Below are 24,077 nucleotides of genomic sequence, written 5' to 3'. Positions count from 1 at the left end.
TCAATTTTTCAGACATAGTATCAGTGTTTTCAGCAACTTTGAACTTTTCAAAAAGGTCGCATCTATCCTTTTTGGGAATGTGAAAACCAAGATTGAATTCGGTGGAGAAAATATGGTAGTAAATAGATTTTTTTACTAGCTCAACATTTTCGCTTATACATTTCTCTTTGTAAAAATTATACATTTTTGAAATATTAAGGTGTGATCCAAGGTATTCTCTATTGGTACTTTACACGACAATGTGACTCAACTGTTGTAAAAGATTTGTGATCCCTAGCTGAGTTGGTGTACGTTTTGGTGTACTGTGCGGTGTACGTTTGCCTTTCATGATTTTACCTCGTAGATCTTGTGCAGGAGTATTTGTTTTAACATCTTTAGTGTTGTGAGCTGTGTAAACAAGCTTTTGTGAAATTGACAGTGTAGTTAGGTAAAATGTTTTGCATGGACTTTTTCTCCTTTTACATGAAAAAAATATCTATAGGCTTAATTCCTTTTTGAAAAAATTTGTTTTTCAGCGTGGTCATCAGTTTTTGTTTGCATTTTCACAACTATTTCACTACTATTGTTTTCCTCGTGGTTTCTCTTTTAACTACGCAGCCTGGTTTTTATTATTGCTACAAAAACTTCTTATTACAAGTTGTTTAAATTTTAATATTACTGATATTTTTGATTTAACAAGTTAAAATAAGTTACTTTGAAAGATCAACGTTCCAAAGGGCACATATATCGACTAACCGTTGTAGATAAGTAAAGAAAAATGAAGAAGTATTGACTTACTTTTTGGGGTTGGCACTGCAAAATATATTTAGATCGACTTACCGTAAGGGAATGGCGCGGCGAATTGTACTTACATTGACTGCGGTAAGCTTGTAAATTTATTAATGCAAAAACATCATTACTTTAAAATAAAAGGATAATTTTATCTTATAAATTCCCTTTTATTTTGAATTATAATAGTTATTTCTATGCTAATCGAAACCAGTATTTTGTTTCGCAATGTGATATGACCTGTCGCATTGACATTGACCTGTCACATTGACACCTGGTGTCAATTTGAGTAACGTTAAAAAAAAGATTTTTTTTTTTAAATTTTCAAATAATAGCTTTAATGGTATTTTGTTCTTCATCGGTGTCAAATTAGAACACCTTTTGTTGATTTTCAGACTTATTTTTTATACGATTTTTGATGGGTATAAAATTCTCTATCATAATAATTAGCTAATAAAAACCAGCAAGAGATTATGAAGTTATTGTTAGTTAGAACCTTGTCAAACTAAATATTAGTTAAATAACGTTGCAGATAGAACTTTGGCACTTTCGCCGTTTGCTTGTTTTGCGCTATATCGTTGTAAATTTCAGTTTATTTTGTTCATCATGATTTAAATAGTCTAATAAAATGATTAAGTCAATTTTGGCAAAAATGTCAGTTAGAACCTAGTCAAACCAACGCGACGAGATGCCTAAGTAAAAAACGATTTTTTCTCAGGAAAAATGACAGGATAGAAGAATTTTAATTCTACCTTTGTATTCTTTGTTGTTAATCTTTTTACTTTAGGCTTCATAAGTAAGCAAGGCAAATGAAAAGGATTCCTCAGCTCTCCAGATTTCATAAAGATATCTTTCATGAGCCAACGTAATATTTGCCTTCACAGAAGATATCACAGTAGATATCACAGTAGATATCAGTGGCCTACTTTCCAAATGACAATCAGTGGCGATAGAAAACATATCTCAACACAAATCACTATTAAGTTATAAATCACTGCAAGTTTTTCAGCAGAAAAAGTAAAAAAATGTGATTGCATTCGATGAAACCCCCTCTCCCCATATACCAGTGAGAGCAGCAGAAAAAAAGTTTTTCCAGAAATTTCTATCAGATTTCCCGAAATTACTTAACTAGTGTTTCTATTGCTACAAAATGATTTAAAAAGAACTCAAGAAATATTTATTTACCGAAAATATTATTCATCGAAAATATCAATTGCAGCATCAGCTAGTCGGTAACAGACCATTTGTTGATCTATAATCGTCAAATTTTAAAATCAACCTTTTGATATGATAAACGCAGAGTTTTTTTATCGTGATTTTAACTAGATTAGCATTCATTTTATAAAGAGGATTTATTTTATAAAAAATCAATCCTTAAAACAAATTGACTCAAAATTATATATATTTAGCTCTAAATAAACAACTCCTAATGTGAACCTTGTCGATTGCTACCTAATGTGAAAGCATTAAGCGGCAATCGACATTCTTAATGTGCACAGCGTTATTTAATGTTTCTTAAACTTTTTCTACGTCCGTTGCTCTGTTCAACTTACACTTAAAGATGCAGTCTCTTGAACTGTTAGATAGATCTCTTCTGTAGCTTCTTTATTATCTGGTACACTAGTTCCCATAAAAAAGCCTTCAGTGAATTTGTTCATGCAGCATTAAAAAAGTTGTTTGTGCAGGTTATATTAGCAGCATTTTATTAAGCCCCGCAAACATCCGTTCAAAATAGAAAGTTGCCAGGATGATACTTGGCAACAATGTATCCTTTTATCATATTGGAAGCTGCACTTTTAAAAACTAAAGACTGACAGTATTTACTTTGTGCGTGTAGTGATATGGGACCACAAGAATAATTAAATTTTCACCACTTCCTTCTTCCAAATAGCCAGCATTAAAGAATAATTAACTTGCCCATCTAAAAGATGAATACTATTTACATTGCTATTTAATTTCTATCTCAAAATATCAAAAATTTGTGTGTGTGTTTGATTTTCGTGCTACCGACGATGATGAACAATCAATAATTTCTCGACGCATGCTGCCTATGATGTATCATATTAGTACAAATGTTGTTTCAGATGTAATTAATGCAACCGGCATATCGTAGGATCATGACTGGCTTCATTCCCTCAATAGAATAAAAGCTGACTAGTTGAGACCAATTTAGATATGGCTAGTGTTTTAAACCATTATCAAACCCTCTTTCGCCCTCCCTTCCCCTTTGATCTATTTGAGAATGAGAATTTTTTTAAGAACTAATGTAGCTCCAGCCGAACTATTTTTTTTTTGCTCCTCCAATCTGAATGACTTTCCGTCAACCCTATCAGACACCAAGACTATAAAATCTCTAAGAAAAATTCCACGAATCACTGCCAGTTAATCGATATCTAATTCACAAAGTCACTCGAAACGCAAAAACATTTCATAAATTTTTAAGCTTTATTCTTATCTAAATTTACTTCTTTCTTCGCAATTTTTTCGCAACAATTAAATCTAAAAAAAGAATAAATACCTATTTGGATTTTCAAGTTTAAATACCAAAAACAGCTCCGTAGAAAGATAAATATTTTGAAATAAACTTCGTTCAAAAACGAAAGAAAACAACCTTTATTAGATTTTATAATGTATAACGTTTAACTACAACCTAAATAATAATAATAAATAATAATAATAATAATAATAATAATAATAATAATAATAATAATAATAATAATAATAATAATAATAATAATAATAATAATAATAATAATAATAATAATAATAACAATAATAATAATAATAATAATAATAATAATAATAATAATAATAATAATAATAATAATAATAATAATAATAATAATAATAATAATAACAACAACAGCAACAACAACAACAACAACAACAACAATGTAATAACAATACATTATATTATCATTATTATTATTAAAATAATAATATTAATATTGTAAACATAATAATATAATAGTATATGCTCAACACTTAAATCAAAACTCCATTTTCTTCAATTTAAAAACTTTTTAATTTTATGCATTAAGTTTTAATTTTAGTATTTATCAATTTAAAAGCAGATGCTAAAGCCCTTTTTACACTTACGCATTATCAAAATCAAAGACTGTTATCAAAGGCTGTTATGAAATGCTGTTTTATATTAACGCTTTATAGAATATCTGTGCGTAACAATAAAGTTGCAGCGAGATTCAAATTACATGTAAAAAAGCCTTTCAAATGATAACTCAATTTTTTGTTTCTTCCCTTTCTTGTCTCATAGAAATGTTTTTTAGAAATTTGCTTCAGTTGTAACAACTGAAATTATTCTAAATGTTTGTTTCGTAATTACTGGATTTGTAATTCTGGCTTCAAAACTTCTTGCCATTTATTTGATTATAAAAGTGAGGCGACGACTAAGCAATATACAGCGTTTAATTCTTATGGGAATTAATTTCACGCAAGCTCATATTATCGCTTTGCTGAATTTAAGAATTATTCACGGATTAATCTCAGCTCAAAAAGGTGAAACTCTTGCTCTAGATATTTATATTACAATTGTATCCTTTAGTTTACATGAGGTTGCAATATTTATTTTCGTGGCAAATCGTTTTTGTGAAATATACTTAAATCTGCGGTACAATCAAGTATGGACGTATAGAAGGCTGAAAATCACTATGGGTTTAGTTATTGTAGTTCAAATTACAGTATTTTTAGTTGTTATATTTTATCCAAAACTCTGACTCCACAGAAAATGTATTTTCCATATACATCTTTCCAATAACTGATTCTCTTTTACTGGTTTTTATAATTATCACAATTGGATACATTGGCTATCATCTGCATCGTCATCATCAAGTCAGAAGGAGAACACTGCCTATGCACCATAACGTCGGCCTTCCTACAAATCAAATAGGTACAGTGTCTATACAAAAGAATTTGAAGCTCGCGTTTAAACGTTTTCTCGTGCCTTATCTTATTGTTGTCAACTTCGTCGTCTTCTATCTAATCCCAGATTTAACGTGCAGTTGGTTTCTCATCAAAGAGCAAGAAAACGAAGAAAAAGTAGAAAAACTAAACGATGAACTTTTAATTTTACTTTATTACATTGGATTTGCTTTCAACTTTCTCATATACACTTTTCTTACTCCACCAATCAGAAAGGAGCTTGTTTATATTTTTAACAAGAAGAAAAAGCAGCAACAATTACCATAGTAAAATCAATTTATCAAATACTTTAAAATCATATACAACTTTAACCGCAACAGTAAAATGATGAAAACAAAAATACAGAATATACAGAGTTACAGAATTACAGAATTTACAGAATTACAGAATTAAAAATGCCCTTTATTTCGTAGATCATTAAATTTTGTTGGTCAAGGATAAGTGTTACCTAGGGAACAGAGCTATAGTTGGTTTGATTTGTCGTTTGATCAGGAAAAGGTAAATATTCCAATAATTGTAACTGTACGTTTGTACTCTGATCAACAACCTTGCTAAATGATACGAAGAGGTCAAATCTTAAAAATATTAGAATATCTGAGAGACTCAAAATTTGCTTTTTTTTATTGAGCTTAAATTTACAATAAAAATATGGTATGTTCTTTTTACTTCAATGTTTTAAATAACAAAATTAAAAAAATAGCGATTTTTTTTTCGATTTTTAAAGGGGGTTTACCACCTTAATAACACTATGAAAACATGCGGGAGCTAACAAACCATAATATGCTGCATACATATCACTTCAGACAATAGAACCAGGAAATATCTAATCAACGACGCTGCAACTAGTGATCGACCGGATCAGATATTTTGCCGGAACCGGAACCAAACCGGTAATAGATTCTAAATATTCCTAACCGGAACCGGAACCGAAAATAAATCCAAACCGGAACAGGAACCGAAACCGGAACCGAAAATAAGTAATATATTTTTAAAAAGTTAGTTCTAATTTAAACAAAAATTAATCTAGTAAAAATAACTAAAATTTTACATTTTTTTTTAAAGTTTCTCCGAAACCCAAGGCATAGAGAAGCAGTTAGACAATCCAAAAAAATCATTTAACACCTAAATGATTTTTTTGGATTGTCAAAATGCACATTAATCGTTTTCCCCTGTTCGAAGTTGCGCAATAATTTTTACAATGTGCGAAAAAGATGAGTTGCAGGAGCCAAATTCATCTTTAGGAGGTTCAAAATTGTCCATTTGGATCATGACAATATGTTTAAGAAAATGAGCTGGTAAGAATCAGAATGGTGTAACTTCAGCTCAAATAATAGCGATAAAAACATTACAAGATATGAATATTAATTTAAAGTTAATTTAAACAAGAAAATTAATTAGTTTTCAAACAAAGCCAAATTTTATTAACATTAATTCTCAAGCTTAACAACTAATTTAAAAATTTTTTTAATCATTTTTAATAAAATGATCATAACGGTATTATGCTAAATAAAGCTTTATAATATATATTTTCGGTAGCATTTTGAACCGGAAATCCGGCCGGAACCGAAATTATAAATATACCCGGAACAGGAACCGGAATTTCGGTTCCGATTGTAATTTTGGCCGGAAACCGGATCCGAACCGAATTCCGGTCGATCACTAGCTGCAACATAGATTCCAATCATATTCGTATAATTGGAATCAATGTTTCAGCATTGCGATTTTGTACAGGAATTGGAAAACCTTTCTTAGTTGCGTAGGGTTTCCACTGTAAATGCAAATTAAAATCGAGTTTTTTGAAAATTCAAAATCTAAATGATACAAAACAAATCTTGATAAAAACAGCAATTACTTATTGTATATTATTGAAGTTTACTGCAAATAAATCGTAAATAAACTGTAATTTATAAGAACCCAGCTAAAACAAATAGCGTAATGACAATTAAACGTAATTAAATTCCCATTACGTTCAATTTATTCAAAACCTTTATTATAAAAACAAAAACCAGGTTATTAACACTTTTAAAAGATAACATTTAGAAAAAAAAAATCTTATTTAAGATATGTTTAGCTTCATTTTAATATTTTGATAATATCTAAAATTTAAGATAGCTATAAATGACATATGATAGGTATGAAGGATGACTCTATGATCAATAACAGAGAATTGCGTCAGAAATACCCATTTTTGTAAAACGACATTTAAAACGACATGTGGCATCAACATCAAGTAGGATCGGAAGGTTATTAAAAAACAACTACAGAACGCGAAAACAAACTTATATTTCGTCAAGAGCCAATCCGTGGTTTAGTTATCGTGAACTTATCAACGCATTCAACAAAAACCATTAACATTCTCTTTTTTTAAATACAGTCAGAAACTTTTTTTACTAAAGAAAAACATTGGGATTTCTATATAGAGACGTTAGAGAACTGCATGGTTCTATCAGTAGACAAAGCATGCATTAAAAATAAACAAATTAGATTTATTGTCCTGACCAGCTCGATCATCAGATTTGATTCCAATCGAATCTATTTGGGCTTAGATGGACAAAGAATTAGTCAAGGACCGAATGAAATCCATAAATAATCTAAAGCAAGAACAAGATACTTTTTGCAGTTGCGACCGAAAATTGCAACAATTTTGTTAAGTAGATTCATAAAAGATGTGTACACGGGTACCCTGAAGGTGACTTAAGTCCTTATGTCATATCCCATAAATTATTTTTTTTGATTTTGAAAGTAATCCATTTGTACATTCCAAAACTGTCAACATTTAAATTCTTTTATGGTAGCTTTTCGAGAAAACTTAGTTACAATACTTGTTTAATCTAGAGGTTATTACCCCTCTGACTCATACTAAGACCCCTGAGAGTGGATCAAATGGCCATATAAAATTTGTTTGGTTATTTGTGCTATTGTATTGACACTTTGGGATCGGATTTAGAAATAATTTCTGATAAAAACTTGGGTTTTCTAGTTTGAATATAGACAAATTTATAATGTTTTTAAAGTTAGTTTTTTTTATTGAAGAAGATAAGATAAATTTACAGGAATAGAGTGGTTTTATAGAATGATCTTGGAATTTGAGATAAAAAGTTCTAAGTAAATTAGTTTTTTTTCTAAAAAAGAAATATTTACTAAAGCATAAATACTACATTTAACTAAAATGAAAATCCTTGATTAGTGCTCTCAACAAGTTTTTTTTAATTAGTTTGAGAAGTTTGTCTACTATGCCTAGCAAAATATGTAAGCCTGGTATATTGGCAATTGATAAGATCTTCATTGTTACATTTCCAGTCAATAAAGGAGGATTAACTACGTAACTAAAATATTTAGCTTTTGCAATGTTTCCTCCAGTAGCCATCCATTTGTTATACCATTCACACAAAGAAGTTAGAGAATATGACTCAGCTCTCAGCATACTAGGTAATTCTGTTTCGAAAAATGGACAAGGATACTTCGAAGCTGCTGACTGCTTTCCAACCATCAGCAGAAGAATCTTTAGATCTTCTGAAATAGAGTAAACCAGAGAGTTAAGTTTTAATTTATCCAACAACATTTTTATGTTTGCTTAGTTTTCATCAATAGAGGGTAATACAGCCAAATCTAAAGTTTTGTGAACACTAGTAAACTTAAAATCTTTTTATCCATACTCATCAGAATATTTCAGTCTTTTCTTTACACTTGAATGTGCATCAAGCTCTGGCTTCAATGTTATTGATAAGGTAACCTTTAGATAGCCTTGCCCTCCATCTACCCCAACTAAAACATCTACATTATCTGGTTCAAGAGATCTATGTTGTAAAACTGTTGCAACAAACTCATCAGCATTATTGCTCAGCATCAAACAAAGACAATAGATTTTTATTTTCTTTTGTTAACTTTTTGGAAAAACAAGACTCAACAGATTTTCTGCCTCCATTCACTCTTATAAATTGAGCAATCTCTAGCATCTTATAGTCACTAGTAAATTGGATACAAATGTTTAAAAAAATGAACGTTTTTTAAAGTAATGTATATTTTTTGAATTCTGTAGTAAACAATTTATATCTTGCATGAAGTTTTCTTTGTAGTTGTTTCAGCTTTGAGAGAGAAAAGTAAGGTGTTTTTGGTTCAACTACTCCAACAGAAACAACAAGTTTCTTAGGGCCAAAGGTGTTCAATTTTATCTCTGTGTCATTGGTTACTAAATTGTTGATTGTGGTTTATAAAAATTTTCCTTTAGTTACGGGTGAGGTAGATAGTACAATATGCGCCAAATTCTTTTGCTTAGCTAACTTTGTGCAAGGATGCTTAACACCTTTTCCTATAAATTGAAAACAGCTTCTAAAAAGAACAAAGTATTCATTGGTTTAAGAAAAAATCACATTATTTTGAATGTGATCTATATCTTTATTAGTTTCACATGAAACCATTGGTGGAGGAGTTGCCATTTTAGTACCATTTGTACGCCTATTAACACAAATAAAACATTCACATTTCCCACCTCGAATAACTCTAGTATTAAGACCTAAAAGTAACAAGAAATTAGTTTTTAAAATGTAAAACATAATATTATTTATAAGCAAAATAATAATAATGAAAAAATTAAATAGTTTTTATTGACTTATTTTTTATTAGAAAAAACATACCTTCGTACTTAGGTCGAGCGGTAAATAAAAAGCTTTTTGAATCTGCTTTTTCTAAACTCACTAGATTTTTTCTACAATTTGAACATAACATTTTAGGCAGATCAGGGTTTTCAACAGAGAAGTTTTCCCAAAAAAATCACTTGATAGGATTTTCATAACTTTTTCCTTTTTGTGGGCATGAATTACTGCATTTGGTTTGAATGCATCTTAAATCATTGCCTTTTTTCAAACAGCATATACAAAAACATTTTAAAAACTCGTTATGATCTTAAGCAAAGTATGGCATTTCTTTTCTTTTCTTGAGAAATAATTTATATATTTTCAAATTAATTACTTACTTTAAAATAATTACTGTGTATTCAAATTGAAATACACAGTAATTTTATAATTATACTCGCTGTTATAACTAAAGTCTTCATTATTATTAAGTCTTTTGTTGACAACAAATATTAGCCAATCGGAAACTAATAAATATTATTATCACCAATCGCGTGGTTGCAATTAGAGAAAGTAAACAGCTATAATGGCCGATGGAAAAATATTATTTTAGTGTTAAAACATCGTTATTTATAAAACTTCTTACTAAGTTTTCTCGAAAAGCTACCATAAAAGGATTTAAATGTTGATAGTTTTGAAATGTACTTATAGACTACTTTCAAAATCAAAAAAAAAAATTAATGGGATATGTTATAAGGTCTTAGGTCACCTTCAGGGTACCCGTGTGTAGCTTACAAAAAAGCACGTGGGGGACATTTTAATTACAAGTAAAGATGTTTATCTTTGCTACGGGAATTTTGATATATCGCAGTACTTTTAGTGATAATTTTTGTTATTATTTTTGATAACGTTTTTACATACAATTACAAAGATTTAATAAAGAAAAATTGTTCTCGCAAATAAAAAAGAATTTGTTAAATATATATATATATATATATATATATATATATATATATATATATATATATATATATATATATATATATATATATATATATATATATATATATATTCATATGTCTTTTTATGAGCAAAATTATTTCGTAGTGAGGAATGGATAAAAACTTAAAGAATATTATAATAAAAAATGATTACAGGACTTGCATTCAGACATCTTTAAAAGTTATGAAAAGAAATGATGTACTGCAAGAAATATTCTTATTAGGTGTGTTTGCTTTCTGTTCAGATATTTACAAATTGAAAAATAATGCAAATTTCTTTTCATCTCATTTTTTTTCCAACTATCTAACCTAATATTATCATGTGAAAAACAAGCATCATAATTTAAAACAAAATAAAAATTTTGTTAACTTGTATTTAGTTCAGCTAAAATAGTTTTTTAGTTCTCCTGTCATTTGAAAATTTATTTTCTTTTTTACTCATTATTTATGCTATGCTAAACCATTATAGTCATATCTATTTTACTTGCAGATGAAGAGCAGCGCAAGATTAGTAAGTAACTTTATATACAAATATATGCTTTTGATTAAAAACATTTTTAATATTTGAAATATTTATTTTATAGAACTATGTGAGGTTGTAAGCATCTTGGGAATAAAGTTTAACTTTGGGAAATAAGTTTAACATTCTATGTTAAGTTTTTTAAAAAAAAAATACTAGAGCCCTGTGAATCAATTTGATTCACAAATCAAGTGCTACTTGGGTTTGGGTTTTAATTAAAAGAGAAAATGATTTGTGTTTTCTGAGTGATATCTTAGATTTTTGGTATATATTGCTGGTAAGTGAATAAAATATTTTTATATGCAAAATCTCAGCAGTCAAGAACCAATTTGTAACAAAGTGATTAGTAAAGTTAACTGCTGATTAGTGACAGTAACGGTGATTAGATTAGTAATGCTTGGTTTTTATTTCAGTAATAACTTTGAACCTTATCCAGGAAAATATTTCCAAAATCTCCTAAAATCTCTTGAATCAATAAGTCTCTTACTTAACAACTTAACATATTCTATTAAATTGCAATTTTTGTATCAATAGTTCAGCCTGTTTTTTGCCATAGGTTAGCTGCAACATCTTCCTTTACCTCCTTTTTTGTTAACTCCTACTCTAACTTTTTAAAGCTACAATACCAGGGTATTTGTCACATCAGTGCAGCATACAATCACAATTTTCAAGTCATTACACTATTCAAACCACAAACTTTTTATAGTTTTTATGCATCCTAAATGCATTAACATGGATCTTAGTATTTTGGTGATGGATCCACATTGATTAAAAGAAAGTACACAGATTGTATGTGCCTTTTTTATACGCAACATTTCATTAAAATTGAGTATTATTAACCTTTTTTGAACAAAAAATAAAGCTTTATACTCATAACAAACATGAATAATGCTTATAAATCCTTTTTTTTCCTAGTATCATTCTTGAAAACTAATCACTTTGAAAATTTTGCTTAACTAATTTGTCTAACATGCTTTTCAAGTTTTTTCCACAATGTTATTAGAATGCTTCTTAAATGTCCATGATTCTTATGATATTGTTAATTTTATAAGCTTATGGTAGCAGGAGTCTGTTACTAAAGATGTTTTTTTAATCTCATGTTAAACTTTATAAATTGTAATTTTTGTTCACCTAATTGTTTGATCTAATGACTTTAGTTTCTTTGATATTATTTGCTTAAACTTTTGGTTTTTAGCAGTGTTTTTGCAATTTCTTACTTGACTTTTCAATTTGACTGTTGAAACCTGAAGCATTTCAATAGTGATATCAAACTTCTCTTTTCTGTTATAACTCCTACTTGTCCAGTGAAATAATTTTATCTATTTCTATTGCTTTCTTGTTTATTTGTTACCCTATCTCCTGTCTAAAGTGACATTTTTATCTTGTAAAACCTTAGCCAAAATTAAGGAACATTTTAACGGCTGAAAGAAGTTTACAAAACATTTAAGAATTTTAAAAAATATTGTTCTATCATGTAAGTCAAAATTTTCTGAAGTTCACTCTCGAAAATCTAACTAAAGCTAAACTACTTACTAAAACAATTGTCAATTTGTCTTTATTTTCATTTTGAATGCCAAAAGTTGCAATATTTTGTTACTTTTCTCACAAAACTATTGTTCATGTTAACATCATGTGATTTTTATTGGCCTATATACTTGTCTCAAATCTGCTCTCTGTAATATTTCTTCTTTTAAAAAAAGATCTTTTAAATTAAATGTGAAAAAATTGTTCATTTTATTTCCTAAAATCAGTAATCTTGAAGTCAATAATTTTTGATAAAGACATTTCTTCTGATTGTTGTATCTTTTGAAGTCACTTGATTTTTTTCGGCAACAAACAAAAAAAAAAAAATAAGGTTACTAAATTTTGATAAGCTTTAAAAATTTTTATATTTTAAGAGGTTATTAAGTTTCTCAAAATATTTTCAAAGTTAATCTTATTTTTTCTTATTGGTTTCACAAATATCTTAAGAAGGATTTCTTTTGTTCAAATTTTTGCAGTTATGTTTTATTTACTATCATATTTATCAAAATAGGTATTCACCTATATTTCTTTGCTTTGTTTTTTTTTTGTTTTTTTTTTTTATAGCTTTTCATCAACATTTATCATTATTCATAAGATCTTTTGTTTAAGTTTGTGTTGAGTTATGTAGTAATAAGGTTTTGAGTTTTATGTAAATTTGTAATTGAGTTGAATGCTTGACTAATATATTAAATGGCCATCTTACTACACTGAATACCACTTACTACACTGAAGTCACTGAACACCTTCATTATAAAAATTGCTCAACATTTTTAACCTTCACCATGTTTATTTTCATATTTTATTAACAACTTAATCATTTTTTGTATTTTCAGAAATGTGTGATGAGCTGAAAAAGTTTTATCTTACGGCTTATGGAAAAACAGTTCAATTGCAACATAAACTCATAAGCCCTACTGAAGTTGAACTTTCAAACAAGTTTGTAGAATTAACTGCAGTTGACTCAAATGAAGTTTTAAGAGATACTGTAAATGTTGTTGAGCAAGAGTTCTATCGATGCAAACAAATAAACCAGTTGAGTTTGAGGAAGTATTTTCAAAGGACTTATCACTGCTTTTAATTTCTGGTGTTGCTGGAATAGGCAAGTCTTGGCTGCTTAAAAAATGCTTACTTAACTGGGCTTGCAATTCCTTATGGCAAAATGTGGATATAGTTCTTTATCTTGAATACAAAAAGTTAAATCAGCTTTAAAACATCAGTATCCTAGATGAGCTGGTTCAAGTTTTCTACAAAGACATTTTTAAAGATTTCAATGTTTGTGAACATTTTTCTATAATGTTTGTTATTGATGGGTTGGATGAGTTTGCTTATTTAGATGAATTATTAAAACATAATCCAGTAGATCCAAGTGAGCATCCTATTGTTAATGCGTTAGCAGATGCCTTGGATACAAAAAAACACAAATGTGTTGTTGCCGGAAGAGTTGGAGCTATATTGCAATACAAAATAACAATGGCAATGGAATAAATGATTACATAGAAAAAAACTGCAGCAATAAAAAAGTTGTACAAAATTTTCTTGAATCATCTAACATCATTAAAGCCATGGCTCAAGTCCCGTTTTATTTATCTGCAATGTGTACAATTATTGGTACATCCACTCTAAGTGATTCTTATTCATTCTTCAGTATGACAGAATTGTATTGTTGCATTTTTTATACTTTTTACAAAAGCATGTAAACAAAAACAATGAACCAGTTTATAAGATGATGCAAAGTGAGAGTAGCAGGCAGTATATTATTAGTGTTTGTAAAATTGCTTGGCATATGTTTAATCAAGGTAAAGTTGTTTTTTCTCAAAAAGAAATTAAAGCATTTGAATTTAGTGAACTTGAAAACTTTGGTTTTATTGAAAAAGTTGAATCACAACTTGGTTACCAATATCAGTTTGTTCACCTCACTTTAATGGAGTTCTGTGCTTCAGTATATGCACATATATTTTTGAGTCCTGAGGAGATTATCAGTAACATAAGGTTGCGTAGCTGTTTACCTATGATCTGTGGATTAACAAATGAAAATGAAAGATGTTTTGTTATTTTTTTTGCAAACTTGAGGAATTCAAATAAGGGAAGAAATTCATTGCTTAATGCTTTATGTGGTAAGTTCTTTTCATGAAAAAGTTTTAAGAAATTTTAAAGTTTTCACTACTTTTTAAAACTAAATGAGTATTATTTTTTTATAGTTTATAATCAATGTGATTATGCAATTATGTTTTCCAAAGCTTTCATCTCACATCAAATGTGAGATGAAAGGTTTGGAAAACATGTATGTAATTGTAATTAAGTCAAAGATTTTGTAATTAAGTCAAAGATTTTGGTATTTGATGCGAAAGAGAAAATATTTTTTTATAAGTGATTTTTCAAACTGAGAACTTTTTGATAAATTTTCTCAGTTTTCTTATTTGGAAAGTTGCATGGAGTTTTGAGCAAGTAGTTTGAAAGTGATTCAAATAAAAATTTATTTCATGGAAATAAGGAGAAAATTTTTAAAAATGAAAAATTTATATTTTCTTCTCATTGGCGTTCAAATATTTAGAATGTAAATAATGGCCTTCATTTGAAATGATTATGAATTATCTGATTCTTTTGAAGAACCATTGCAATTATAAAAGATTATTGTTTGACTTTTTATACTTATTGCTGTTCATACTGATACTATTTACATGCATATATTTTTCTTTTTAAGAAAAAATTCTTTTTAAATATTTGTTTAAAATTTTTAATTAGAAATATTTTTCCGCTGAAAATGTTTAAACCCTATGTCATTTATTAAAAGTTGTTTAAATTTTTCTTAAAACTGTTTTCCTATCATACATACATACATACATTCATACATACATACATACATACATACATACATACATACATACATACATACATACATACATACATACATACATACATACATACATACATACATACATACATACATACATACATACATACATACATACATACATACAATTTTTTCATTCTTTATAGAGAAAATGTATTATTTATAGAATCTTAAATTTTACATTTTTTTAGATATGATACCAAAAAAGTCTTTGGAAAGCTATCTTGGTAAATATTATTTTCATAATAATTTGTTTATGAACAATTTACCAGTGCTTAATTTATTGATAATTTGATTGTCTTATGTTTTTGTGAAAGTTTCCGCGATCCATATATATTCATACAACTCACTTCTCAAATGTTTAAAACAGTTGATGATTCAACATCTTATGTTATTTAAAAAATAGGTGATAAAATGTTACAATGCCATACTCTTTCTTAAAATGGACATCGGGATTCAGACTTAAAAAATGTTTTCTTGAATCAATTATAAAGTATGAGTCAATAATTTTCTCGTAGGAGAGAGGACAATAGGAATTATAAGAGATGGACGTGCAATCCAAAACACCAAAAAAAAAAGTCAATAATTTTATGAAAATTTCATTCAGTTTGAACAAATATTTGACTAAAGAATCGTTCCACTATTATTAATGTCAGTTTATTGTATTTCTGAAATAGTAATACTGTCAGTTGCATTATAATATTGCCAGTTTAATAGCCTACACCACCCCCAGCAAACTTCATCAAAATCTGAAGTGATTCATGTGTGGCCTAATAAAAATTTGGTCTATTTTGTTATGGAATGACCCATGGATGAGAAAATTGATCAATCTGAAAAGAAAAATTAGCAATATATCTTCGAAGCAAGACTATGTTAGCCTTGGGAGAAATAATCACAGGCAACAAATCTTGCAATCAAAAATCTAATTTAAGATAGCTGCATGTTATGAAATAAAAGTAATTATAATGTTATTTATTTGTATGAAAAAAACTCTTGGAGATATTTGTAAAAATTTTGTTAACAAATACAATGTTTTCATGTCATTTTTTCGATGCATAGAATCAAAATAATATGAATTAACCATATGAGAGAAAGCCTGTTTTGCTTTAACCAACTTGAACTTCAAAGTAAATGGCATTGATTTACTTCCAATGCTAAAAATGTTGGGCTTTATTAAATGCACATTATTAAAATTTCAACAACAAATCAAAGATTTACAAACATTGAATCTTAAAGTTTATTGATCAAATATTTAACAAAGTAAAATCATTGAATCTTAGTTTACAGGGTTGACCTTTTTCACCACTGTTTTAACTTTCATTGCTATTTTAATAAACTGTTATGCAAAATTTAAGTTCAGATGGTGAAAAAGTTCTTAAGTTATTGAGGTTTAAATTTTGATCATGTTTCCAAAAAAGGGTTTTTATGTCATTTTGAATTTCATTAGTGGTGAATTAAGAGAGGAATAATTAAAAATCTCACAAAAGTTGGCCTTATAAAGAGCATATAAACTTTTGGGAAGAAATTCTTCTACCATATATTCTTCTCTAACTTGATGAACTGTTTAATGATAAAAGTGAGGAAATGGAAAGTTCTCTTGAGTTAAGAAGTTGCAGTAACAATAGCAGGCGGCCATGTTGCAAAAAGGTCTATATGTGAAAACTGCAAAGCATATTTGAATGCTGGAGACTGCGATCTTGAAAATAACTCTTATCTGTCTCTCTTATCATGTGGTGAACGATTTGTTCCATCCAAAAAGCTTGCAGAATTTGTATATAGTGTAATTGCCATTTTGGATTTAATTGACAATGAATTTTCATCTTTATCAATTCCTGTCATTAAAAATTCTTGTCAATTTTTTTTTTAACAACAAACAAAGACTATCAAAGAATTTCCTTTCCAATGATAACTTAAAAACATAAACAGAAAAGTGTAATAATGTTTAAAATAACACTTTATATACATTTGTATTATGAACGAAGCAAAATTTTTATGACGTTTGGGTTAGTTTTTAATAAAAGCATTATTCATTGTCTCTCCAAAAATTTTGATTTCTATAACCTGTCATTTTTTATGAAATGAAATTTCAATATTTAGTTAAAAAGTACTTCAAAAACTTCGTTTAATAGATGGTTGGAAAACATCAACAAAAATTATTGCGAGTTTGCAGAATTTGTGGAAGTTTGACAGGAAAAGATTCTTTAACAACTGCTAGTAAGACTGAAGTTATAATTGATATTTAAAAAATAAATACAAATGAAGATTGTTTAGAGGTTCATCCATCAAAAATGTGCTTGAAATGTTATAAAACTATGAGAAATATTGAAGAACAAAGAAATAAACTATTCTGTGCTAAACCAAAAACTTGGTTAAAATGTCAGACAAATGAGTGTAAGTGTATTTTTAGTAAGGCTGGTTGAAAACCAAGTCTCAATGTTGGAAGACCAGGAAAAAAAATATATAAAATAGTTTCTTGAATCCTTATTCTAACCTTTAAGCAAAGAACAAGTTTCTTCAGCTAAAAATACATGTTACATTGAATATTTGTAAGGTTTGTGGGAGAATAATGCGTCAAACAGTTATGAACAATGATTGTCAGCTCTCGTTTTGCAGTCTATGTATTATATCAATTATTAAAGATTAGCTAGAAAGTGAAGCAAAAGGTTCTTTATTCTCAACCAACTTCATGATTAATAGCCTTTTCAGCTCTGTCCACGTAGATGATGAAACTACTGTTGATGATGAAACTTTTGTATATTGCATGGAAGATTTGTGGAAAAAAAATTTTTAAAGACAAATGTGTAAATCATGAGTGTAAGAAAGATCATTTAAGCAATAACTGCAGCACAGTAATTGATGATTTATGTAAAGTTAGTAAATCAAGTCATATTCCACATGATATTGAAGATGCAGTGTTGCATGCCATTAAACAAAAACTCATGAATTGAAAAAAACTGGAATAGAATTTCTATCTGGTGGGCTAAGAGTAAGAGTAATAACATTTTTTAAGTACATAAATATGAAATTTAGCCTCAAACTTTGCTTAATTTGTGCAATTCCAAAATTTGACACAGATGATCATTTACTATTAATGTAAGCCAGAAATTTAAACAGTTATTTCAATATTCAAAAGTTCTAAAGTTCATGAGCAGCTTGTAGTCTTTTCAAGCGAATGATATTGAAAAGTATCAATTATTGCTGATTGCTTTTATTTAGGTAGAAATTTGGTTAGCTTATTTAAATTAGTTTATTTTAAATCTTTTTCATATAAGTAAATAATTTAATTTTAGAATGAACAATCCACTATCTTATGAATTTTTATCAACTGACTTGGCCAAATGCATCTGTAACTCCATTTGCTTAAAACCCATATTCTTCAAGTTATTCAAAAATGAAGAATAAGCAGTTAATGGGGAACAAGGTGAGGAAAGTTTGCATGCTGAATTAACAATCTTAATCGCTTATTTTGGCACATGAATGGTTATTTTCACTTGAATAGCATGTTGAAAGCACTTTAGATTTTGAATGGTTTCTTATATAATGTTGAAATGGTTTCTTATATAATGTTTACCCTAAATAATGGTATTATTTAATTACTATTATTACATACTATAATACTATTGTATACTATTATACTATTATATACTATTATACTATTATATACTATTATACTTTAATACTAATAAATACTATTATACTATTATATACTATTATTATTATATACTGTTATGCATTTTTTTAAAAAGAGTATATATACTCTTTTTCAAAAAATGACAGGTTAAAAAGAAACTGATCTTTTAGACATTTTTTACAGAGTTTAGAACAATTTATCTTTTTAGCCAGATGCTTCCTTTTTTAACTCAAAAAACCTTGCAGTTTGAACATAATTTTCATTGTTTACAAACATTCTTTTACTATTATACCCTAGGATATAAGATTTCAAAAATAAATAGTGCAGGTTTTTTAATTAGAAATAAGTAAAGGTTTAGTAACAAACTAAATCAACGAGTTTTGTTCTTTATATGCTTGCTAGTAATTTATTTTATGAAAAAAATTGTTTTATATACTTATTTACAACCCTCAACCATTTGTATGGAATCAGTATCCCAGTTATTCTACTCTTTTATAGCTTTTTTATTTTTTCAGGTTTCATAGTTTATTACATTAAGTTATGCTATTGTTATGCAAACTATATTTGTATTTATCATGTAGGCACACATGAAAAGAGAATTCCAAGCTAAAAACTTGCAGTGATACACCTTCAAAAGATGCATGTAAAGCCTGAGAAGGCTAGTGTTCTATTGTCTTATATAGTGTAAGTATAATGATACATATTGTTTTTTTAATATGTTTATTGCAATATTTCTGATTGCTAAATTATGATCATATATCTTTTTTCAGGGTGAAATTAGAAATCTGCAGACGAGTAAATTAACGTAAAGTGAATTTTACCACGAAATGATTTGCCTACTATAAATTGCATCTGATTGAAATGATGATAAACATGGCTTAAAGCTAAAGCACTAAAGTAGATTTCAAAATAAACTGCTAATATTGGAAGAATCGATCAGCAAACACAGGACTACTTCAACTACTTCAAAGCCTGAGAAGTAGGGTGTTCAGAAAATTTTTTTTTTGAAAACACGAGCTTCCTGGTATTTTTCCCATTTAATTTGATAAGATATGACCATTATTCAAATTTCAGGTCAATACCTGCTGATTTAACATTGCCACCAGCCTTTTAAAGTTATCATGAATTATTAAAGTTTAATCTTATTCATGAATTCGGGAAGTAATGCAGAACATTAATTAATACTTTTAATTGATTACAAATATGAATCTAAACATAAAAATTGCTACTAGAACACAATGATATAACTAATTGATTTAGACCTTTATGCAAAATAAAAAATAAATGTTTGAGATTCAAGTAATTACTAGTTTATGAAATGAGTAACAAAACAAAGTTATAGAAAACTTTAATTTCCTTATTAATTGTATATAACTAATCTATTGGAAACAATCTTACAGATATTCAATTAAAATGTTTCTATATTAGATTCAAATTCACTAAAACATATTTAGACTTGGAAAAGCAAGATAAAATTTACAAAAGAAAAATTATAATAAAATAAATCTTTATAAATTGTAAAAATATTTATTTTAATTATAAAAGAAAATGTTGGTAACTGATGTTCCAATAAGTCCAACAGAGTTATATTCATGCATTAACATTCATATTTATTAAAAAGAGTTCTACTTTTTCATCAACATTGATGCTTTATCAAACTTTGGTATGTTCCTTCTATGCTATTCCACTACTTGGAAAAGGCACTGCTTTTGATTTTCATCCCGTGTTAGACTTTGATTAAAGTCAGTAACTAGTCCCAGTAGGCACACTACGCTGAAACAATGTTGAAATAATATTGATCAACGTCAATCATCGTGCCCGCTGGGGTTTAACTGACCTTTCCGCTAAATTGACAACTTTTAGGTCCTTTAATATCCCAGATATGTAGTTAAATTCATAATTTTTTGACCATTCATCGGGGTATAGTGAAAGCCACTAAGTATTGATTTTCAAAAGATCAAAAAGAAGCCTGGAATTTTTTCGAATTAGAGAGCTCACTTTCACGTTTTAATTCATCTGTAGCATTACTGGCACTCCAGTTTCCATATTTTCATTGTTTATTTTTTTCAGAATTGTTGAAGCAATTTTCTTTTTTTCATGGGTAGACACAGATCCTGAAAAAAGGGCAAAGGGTGCAACTTCTTCCCTTAGGTGCCATAGGTGTCTTGTTTGAGCTATCAAAGCTGCTTCTGCTACTCCTGGGTCAATTTTTTAAACATTTGTATGTTCTTCCAAAACTGTAGGTCGTTGATAGGAGCATCTATGGCGTTTGAAGATGTCAACCAAATTTTTACATAGAATAAGCTTGTAAATAGGCAAAAGCGATGCAGTTTCTGAATCATATTTTTATCATAACCTAAGTACTCACTGAATGCATGCATTTTAGCTGCATATAGAATGTTTGCCATCCATCTAGTGTGATGGAAAGCTCCTGGCTTAAGCCATTGTTCTCCCTTTTTCAGACAGAAAAAACAAAAAAGTGTTCACATTTTTTTAGAATTTCTGGTTATTTTTTTGGTATTTTACCATAAAAATTACCCTGGTAAAGCTGTAAATGAGGATTGATTTCTTTTTTTAGTTCTTTAATATCTTTTCCAAGTCATGTGCTGTCACAATGCTTTTTTTAATGGTAGCAATCATGGAAGATGACCACACTTTTTTACCAACACCAGGGCAACCAATAAGCTTTTTATTTTTGTTTCAGTGATTTAGTAACATTTAAACTTTTACTGAGTTTTTCTATCTGCTGACAACAATAGCATTCATCACAATGAGTTTTCCATATTTAAAAGAGGTGTTGTTGATTTCATTCTTTTGATCATATTCTTTATGGTATCATAACGTTTGAAAATTTTGGATAGTTCTTGTGAATAACCATCAAACTTAACCACATGCATTATGTAGAGTTTATATTCAAGAAGTAAATTAAGCTAATAAATCAATAAAATAACTGCATATAAAGTAAAATATTTTATTTAAAACTATTAAAAACATTTAGTCAAGTTTTTTACATAAGGACAATTTTTATTTCACAAACGATATAAATAAAATGTTATAAATTTAGGACAATGGTTAGATGTAAATTTTGAACAAGAAAAAAAATTGAGTGCTAAGATTTTTTATAAGTAACAAAAAGTTAAAAGATTGATATAAGTAAAAGTAGAAAAATTTTTAAGTTTTACCGCTCAAAAAAAATGTAAAAAGACTTCCAAATTTGTAAACAAATCAAAGAAAAATTTTTTTTAGGTAGATTCTGTTCAATCATAAAATAATATTCCTCTTTCATTTTACTTACTTCTTAATAAAATTAAGTTACCGATACACTACTAACAGCCTAAAAGCTGGTTATCAACGTAGACGATTTTAAAAAACACGTTAAGTAATGAAAAATTGGTCGCTAAGTAAAAATTCATTCTTTAACGAAGGTCCTTAACCTTTTTGAAAGTTCTAAAATTTTCATAATCCAACTGCGCTTGCGCACAATAACCTGTCGCTTATTAACAGAGTTTGAACGACCGTGTTATGTGGTGTTTTTTTTGTTGTTTTTTTTTATGGTGTGATTTTTTTTATTATGATATCAATTCCATTTTTTTTTTTCTTTAAGATTTACGATTGACGCATTTATACGATTTATTAAAAAAAACCTGAACACCTTTAATTGTAAATTTTCGTCAGTTAAAATCATATAAATATATGCAATTAGTTCAATTTTTTTAAAATTTTCTCCATTATGCCTAATAAATTGTGGTACGTAACTTAGGAGATCTTTTTAAACGGGGGGTGAACATTGTAGTTTTGCGCATTTGTCAAGTATCGAATTACTTAAGTTTTATAAGGTGTTTAACTAATTAATTAGCTTAGTTTGCATTTGCAACACTTTTGAGGAAAAAAATATTCTTATATATGTTAAATTCTTATATATATTAAAAAGAAAAAATTCTTATACATTTAAATCATTGTTTTACATTTTATTATTCTGGTAAAAGGTCTTCATCAAAAACTTGATTAACCACCATTAAGGCAAAAACGGGGAAGGGAGGTCCTTTATTAGTGTCAAATTATTTAAGAGAATTAAATTTAGAGTAACAAAAGGAGTTTTTAGTAAATGGTAACAAATTACTGTTTACCCAAAGCTATTGAAACAAAGAGGCCATATACAAAAATGGTCAGATTAGTGCCATATATAGCAATGGTCAGATATTTTTAATAAATTGACCGTTTATTTTGAAAGTGATGTAAGTCCATTTTTTCCGCTTTCGAGATATTTAAAGGTTAGCATTTTAGTCGATTAAAAATTATGCATAAATTGTACTTAGTTTGGCAATGTCTCTACGAATTTAGAAATGTGTAACTTGATTACATAAATGACTTGCATGTGAATTTAACTAAAATAACATTCTTTCAGGGTCGTGAATGACATTTTTATAATCAATTGTCATGCAATTTCATTTATTGACGAATTTTAAATTGATCAAAGCATATGGATATGTTTAAATACTAACTGTAAATTGTTTACAAATAAGAAGTGCACACTAGGTTTAATGTAAACTTTGATTTCTAACTTTTTTTGAAAAATGGATTTACACCACTTTCAAAATAAACGGTCCAAATTTATTTAGTTGTGTGGATTTAACGTTTTAAAGACAATTTTCTTTTTTAAAGAAACATGTATCAAGCGGATACCAAAAAATTAACAACTCATGTAAAATTTACGTTTGCTTTATATTAATCTTATTAATTAAAGTTCGTGTTATAAAAAATGTAAAAAGAATTTTGCTTTACTTTTTCGTCAATTTAAAGCGTGATGAAGTGTTATTATTTTGTGTCAGTAACTAAAAACGTATTGTTTTGAACTTAGTAATGTCGAGGAAAATGGTTCTGCCTTACACTGATATGACGATGTCAGTTGTAAATTACTGAAATAATGTTAAATAATTGGTAAATTATTTTACCTCCGCATACTTTTTATTTTAATTTTACAGATGGTTTAATTTTTTTAACTTGAAGGCGTTTTTCTAAAAGAGTATTAGTTAAAGTTTCGCAACTTTAAATTGTGGAAAACAGCCACTATAAAATAACAGACCGACCATAACCCGTATTACGGGTTGCTTTTTGCTAGTTATAATAATAACAATAATAATAATAATAATAATAATAATAATAATAATAATAATAATAATAATAATAATAATAATAATAATAATAATAATAGTAATAATAATAATAATGCAAATAATAATGATAAAAATAATAATAATGATAATAATGCAAA

General features: G+C 28.0%; 4 protein-coding genes across 6 annotated transcripts in view; 1 reads left to right on the top strand and 3 right to left on the bottom strand.

The window, feature by feature from the left end:
- Positions 1–24,077, bottom strand: part of LOC145199530 (uncharacterized) — a 300,653-nt gene that overhangs the window by 35,808 nt on the left and 240,768 nt on the right. The gene's annotated exons all lie outside the window — the stretch shown is intronic.
- Positions 1–24,077, bottom strand: part of LOC149877590 (uncharacterized) — a 375,375-nt gene that overhangs the window by 148,646 nt on the left and 202,652 nt on the right. The gene's annotated exons all lie outside the window — the stretch shown is intronic.
- On the bottom strand, positions 7,810–9,759 carry LOC145181492 (uncharacterized). Its single transcript, XM_090073807.1, has 2 exons — positions 9,342–9,759; positions 7,810–9,220 (listed from the first exon to the last, which is right to left on the bottom strand). The coding sequence occupies exons 1-2, from the start codon at positions 9,430–9,432 to the stop codon at positions 9,063–9,065; spliced, it is 249 nt and encodes an 82-aa protein (XP_089929933.1). The 5' UTR covers positions 9,433–9,759; the 3' UTR covers positions 7,810–9,062.
- LOC149877605 (uncharacterized) lies at positions 10,384–22,513 on the top strand. 2 transcript variants are annotated; one of them, XM_090074219.1, is made up of 7 exons: positions 10,384–10,503; positions 10,770–10,790; positions 13,157–14,437; positions 15,366–15,401; positions 18,465–18,595; positions 19,387–19,489; positions 19,576–20,295. In XM_090074219.1, the coding sequence occupies exons 3-5, from the start codon at positions 14,047–14,049 to the stop codon at positions 18,467–18,469; spliced, it is 432 nt and encodes a 143-aa protein (XP_089930345.1). In that variant the 5' UTR covers positions 10,384–10,503; positions 10,770–10,790; positions 13,157–14,046; the 3' UTR covers positions 18,470–18,595; positions 19,387–19,489; positions 19,576–20,295. The 2 variants fall into 2 exon arrangements, with proteins under 2 accessions (XP_089930345.1, XP_089930346.1); XM_090074220.1 differs by lacking the exons at positions 10,384–10,503; positions 10,770–10,790 and adding an exon at positions 22,410–22,513 and having other exon boundaries at positions 13,943–14,437; positions 19,576–19,784.

Source organism: Hydra viridissima, unplaced genomic scaffold (genome assembly GCF_058129835.1).
Source record: "Hydra viridissima isolate aposymbiotic clone 2 unplaced genomic scaffold, HvirCarnegie_v1 scaffold_16, whole genome shotgun sequence".
In the NCBI taxonomy this organism is placed as follows: domain Eukaryota; kingdom Metazoa; phylum Cnidaria; class Hydrozoa; order Anthoathecata; family Hydridae; genus Hydra; species Hydra viridissima.
Note: the sequence above shows the minus strand (reverse complement) of the source record. Positions and strands in the feature narration are given on the sequence as shown.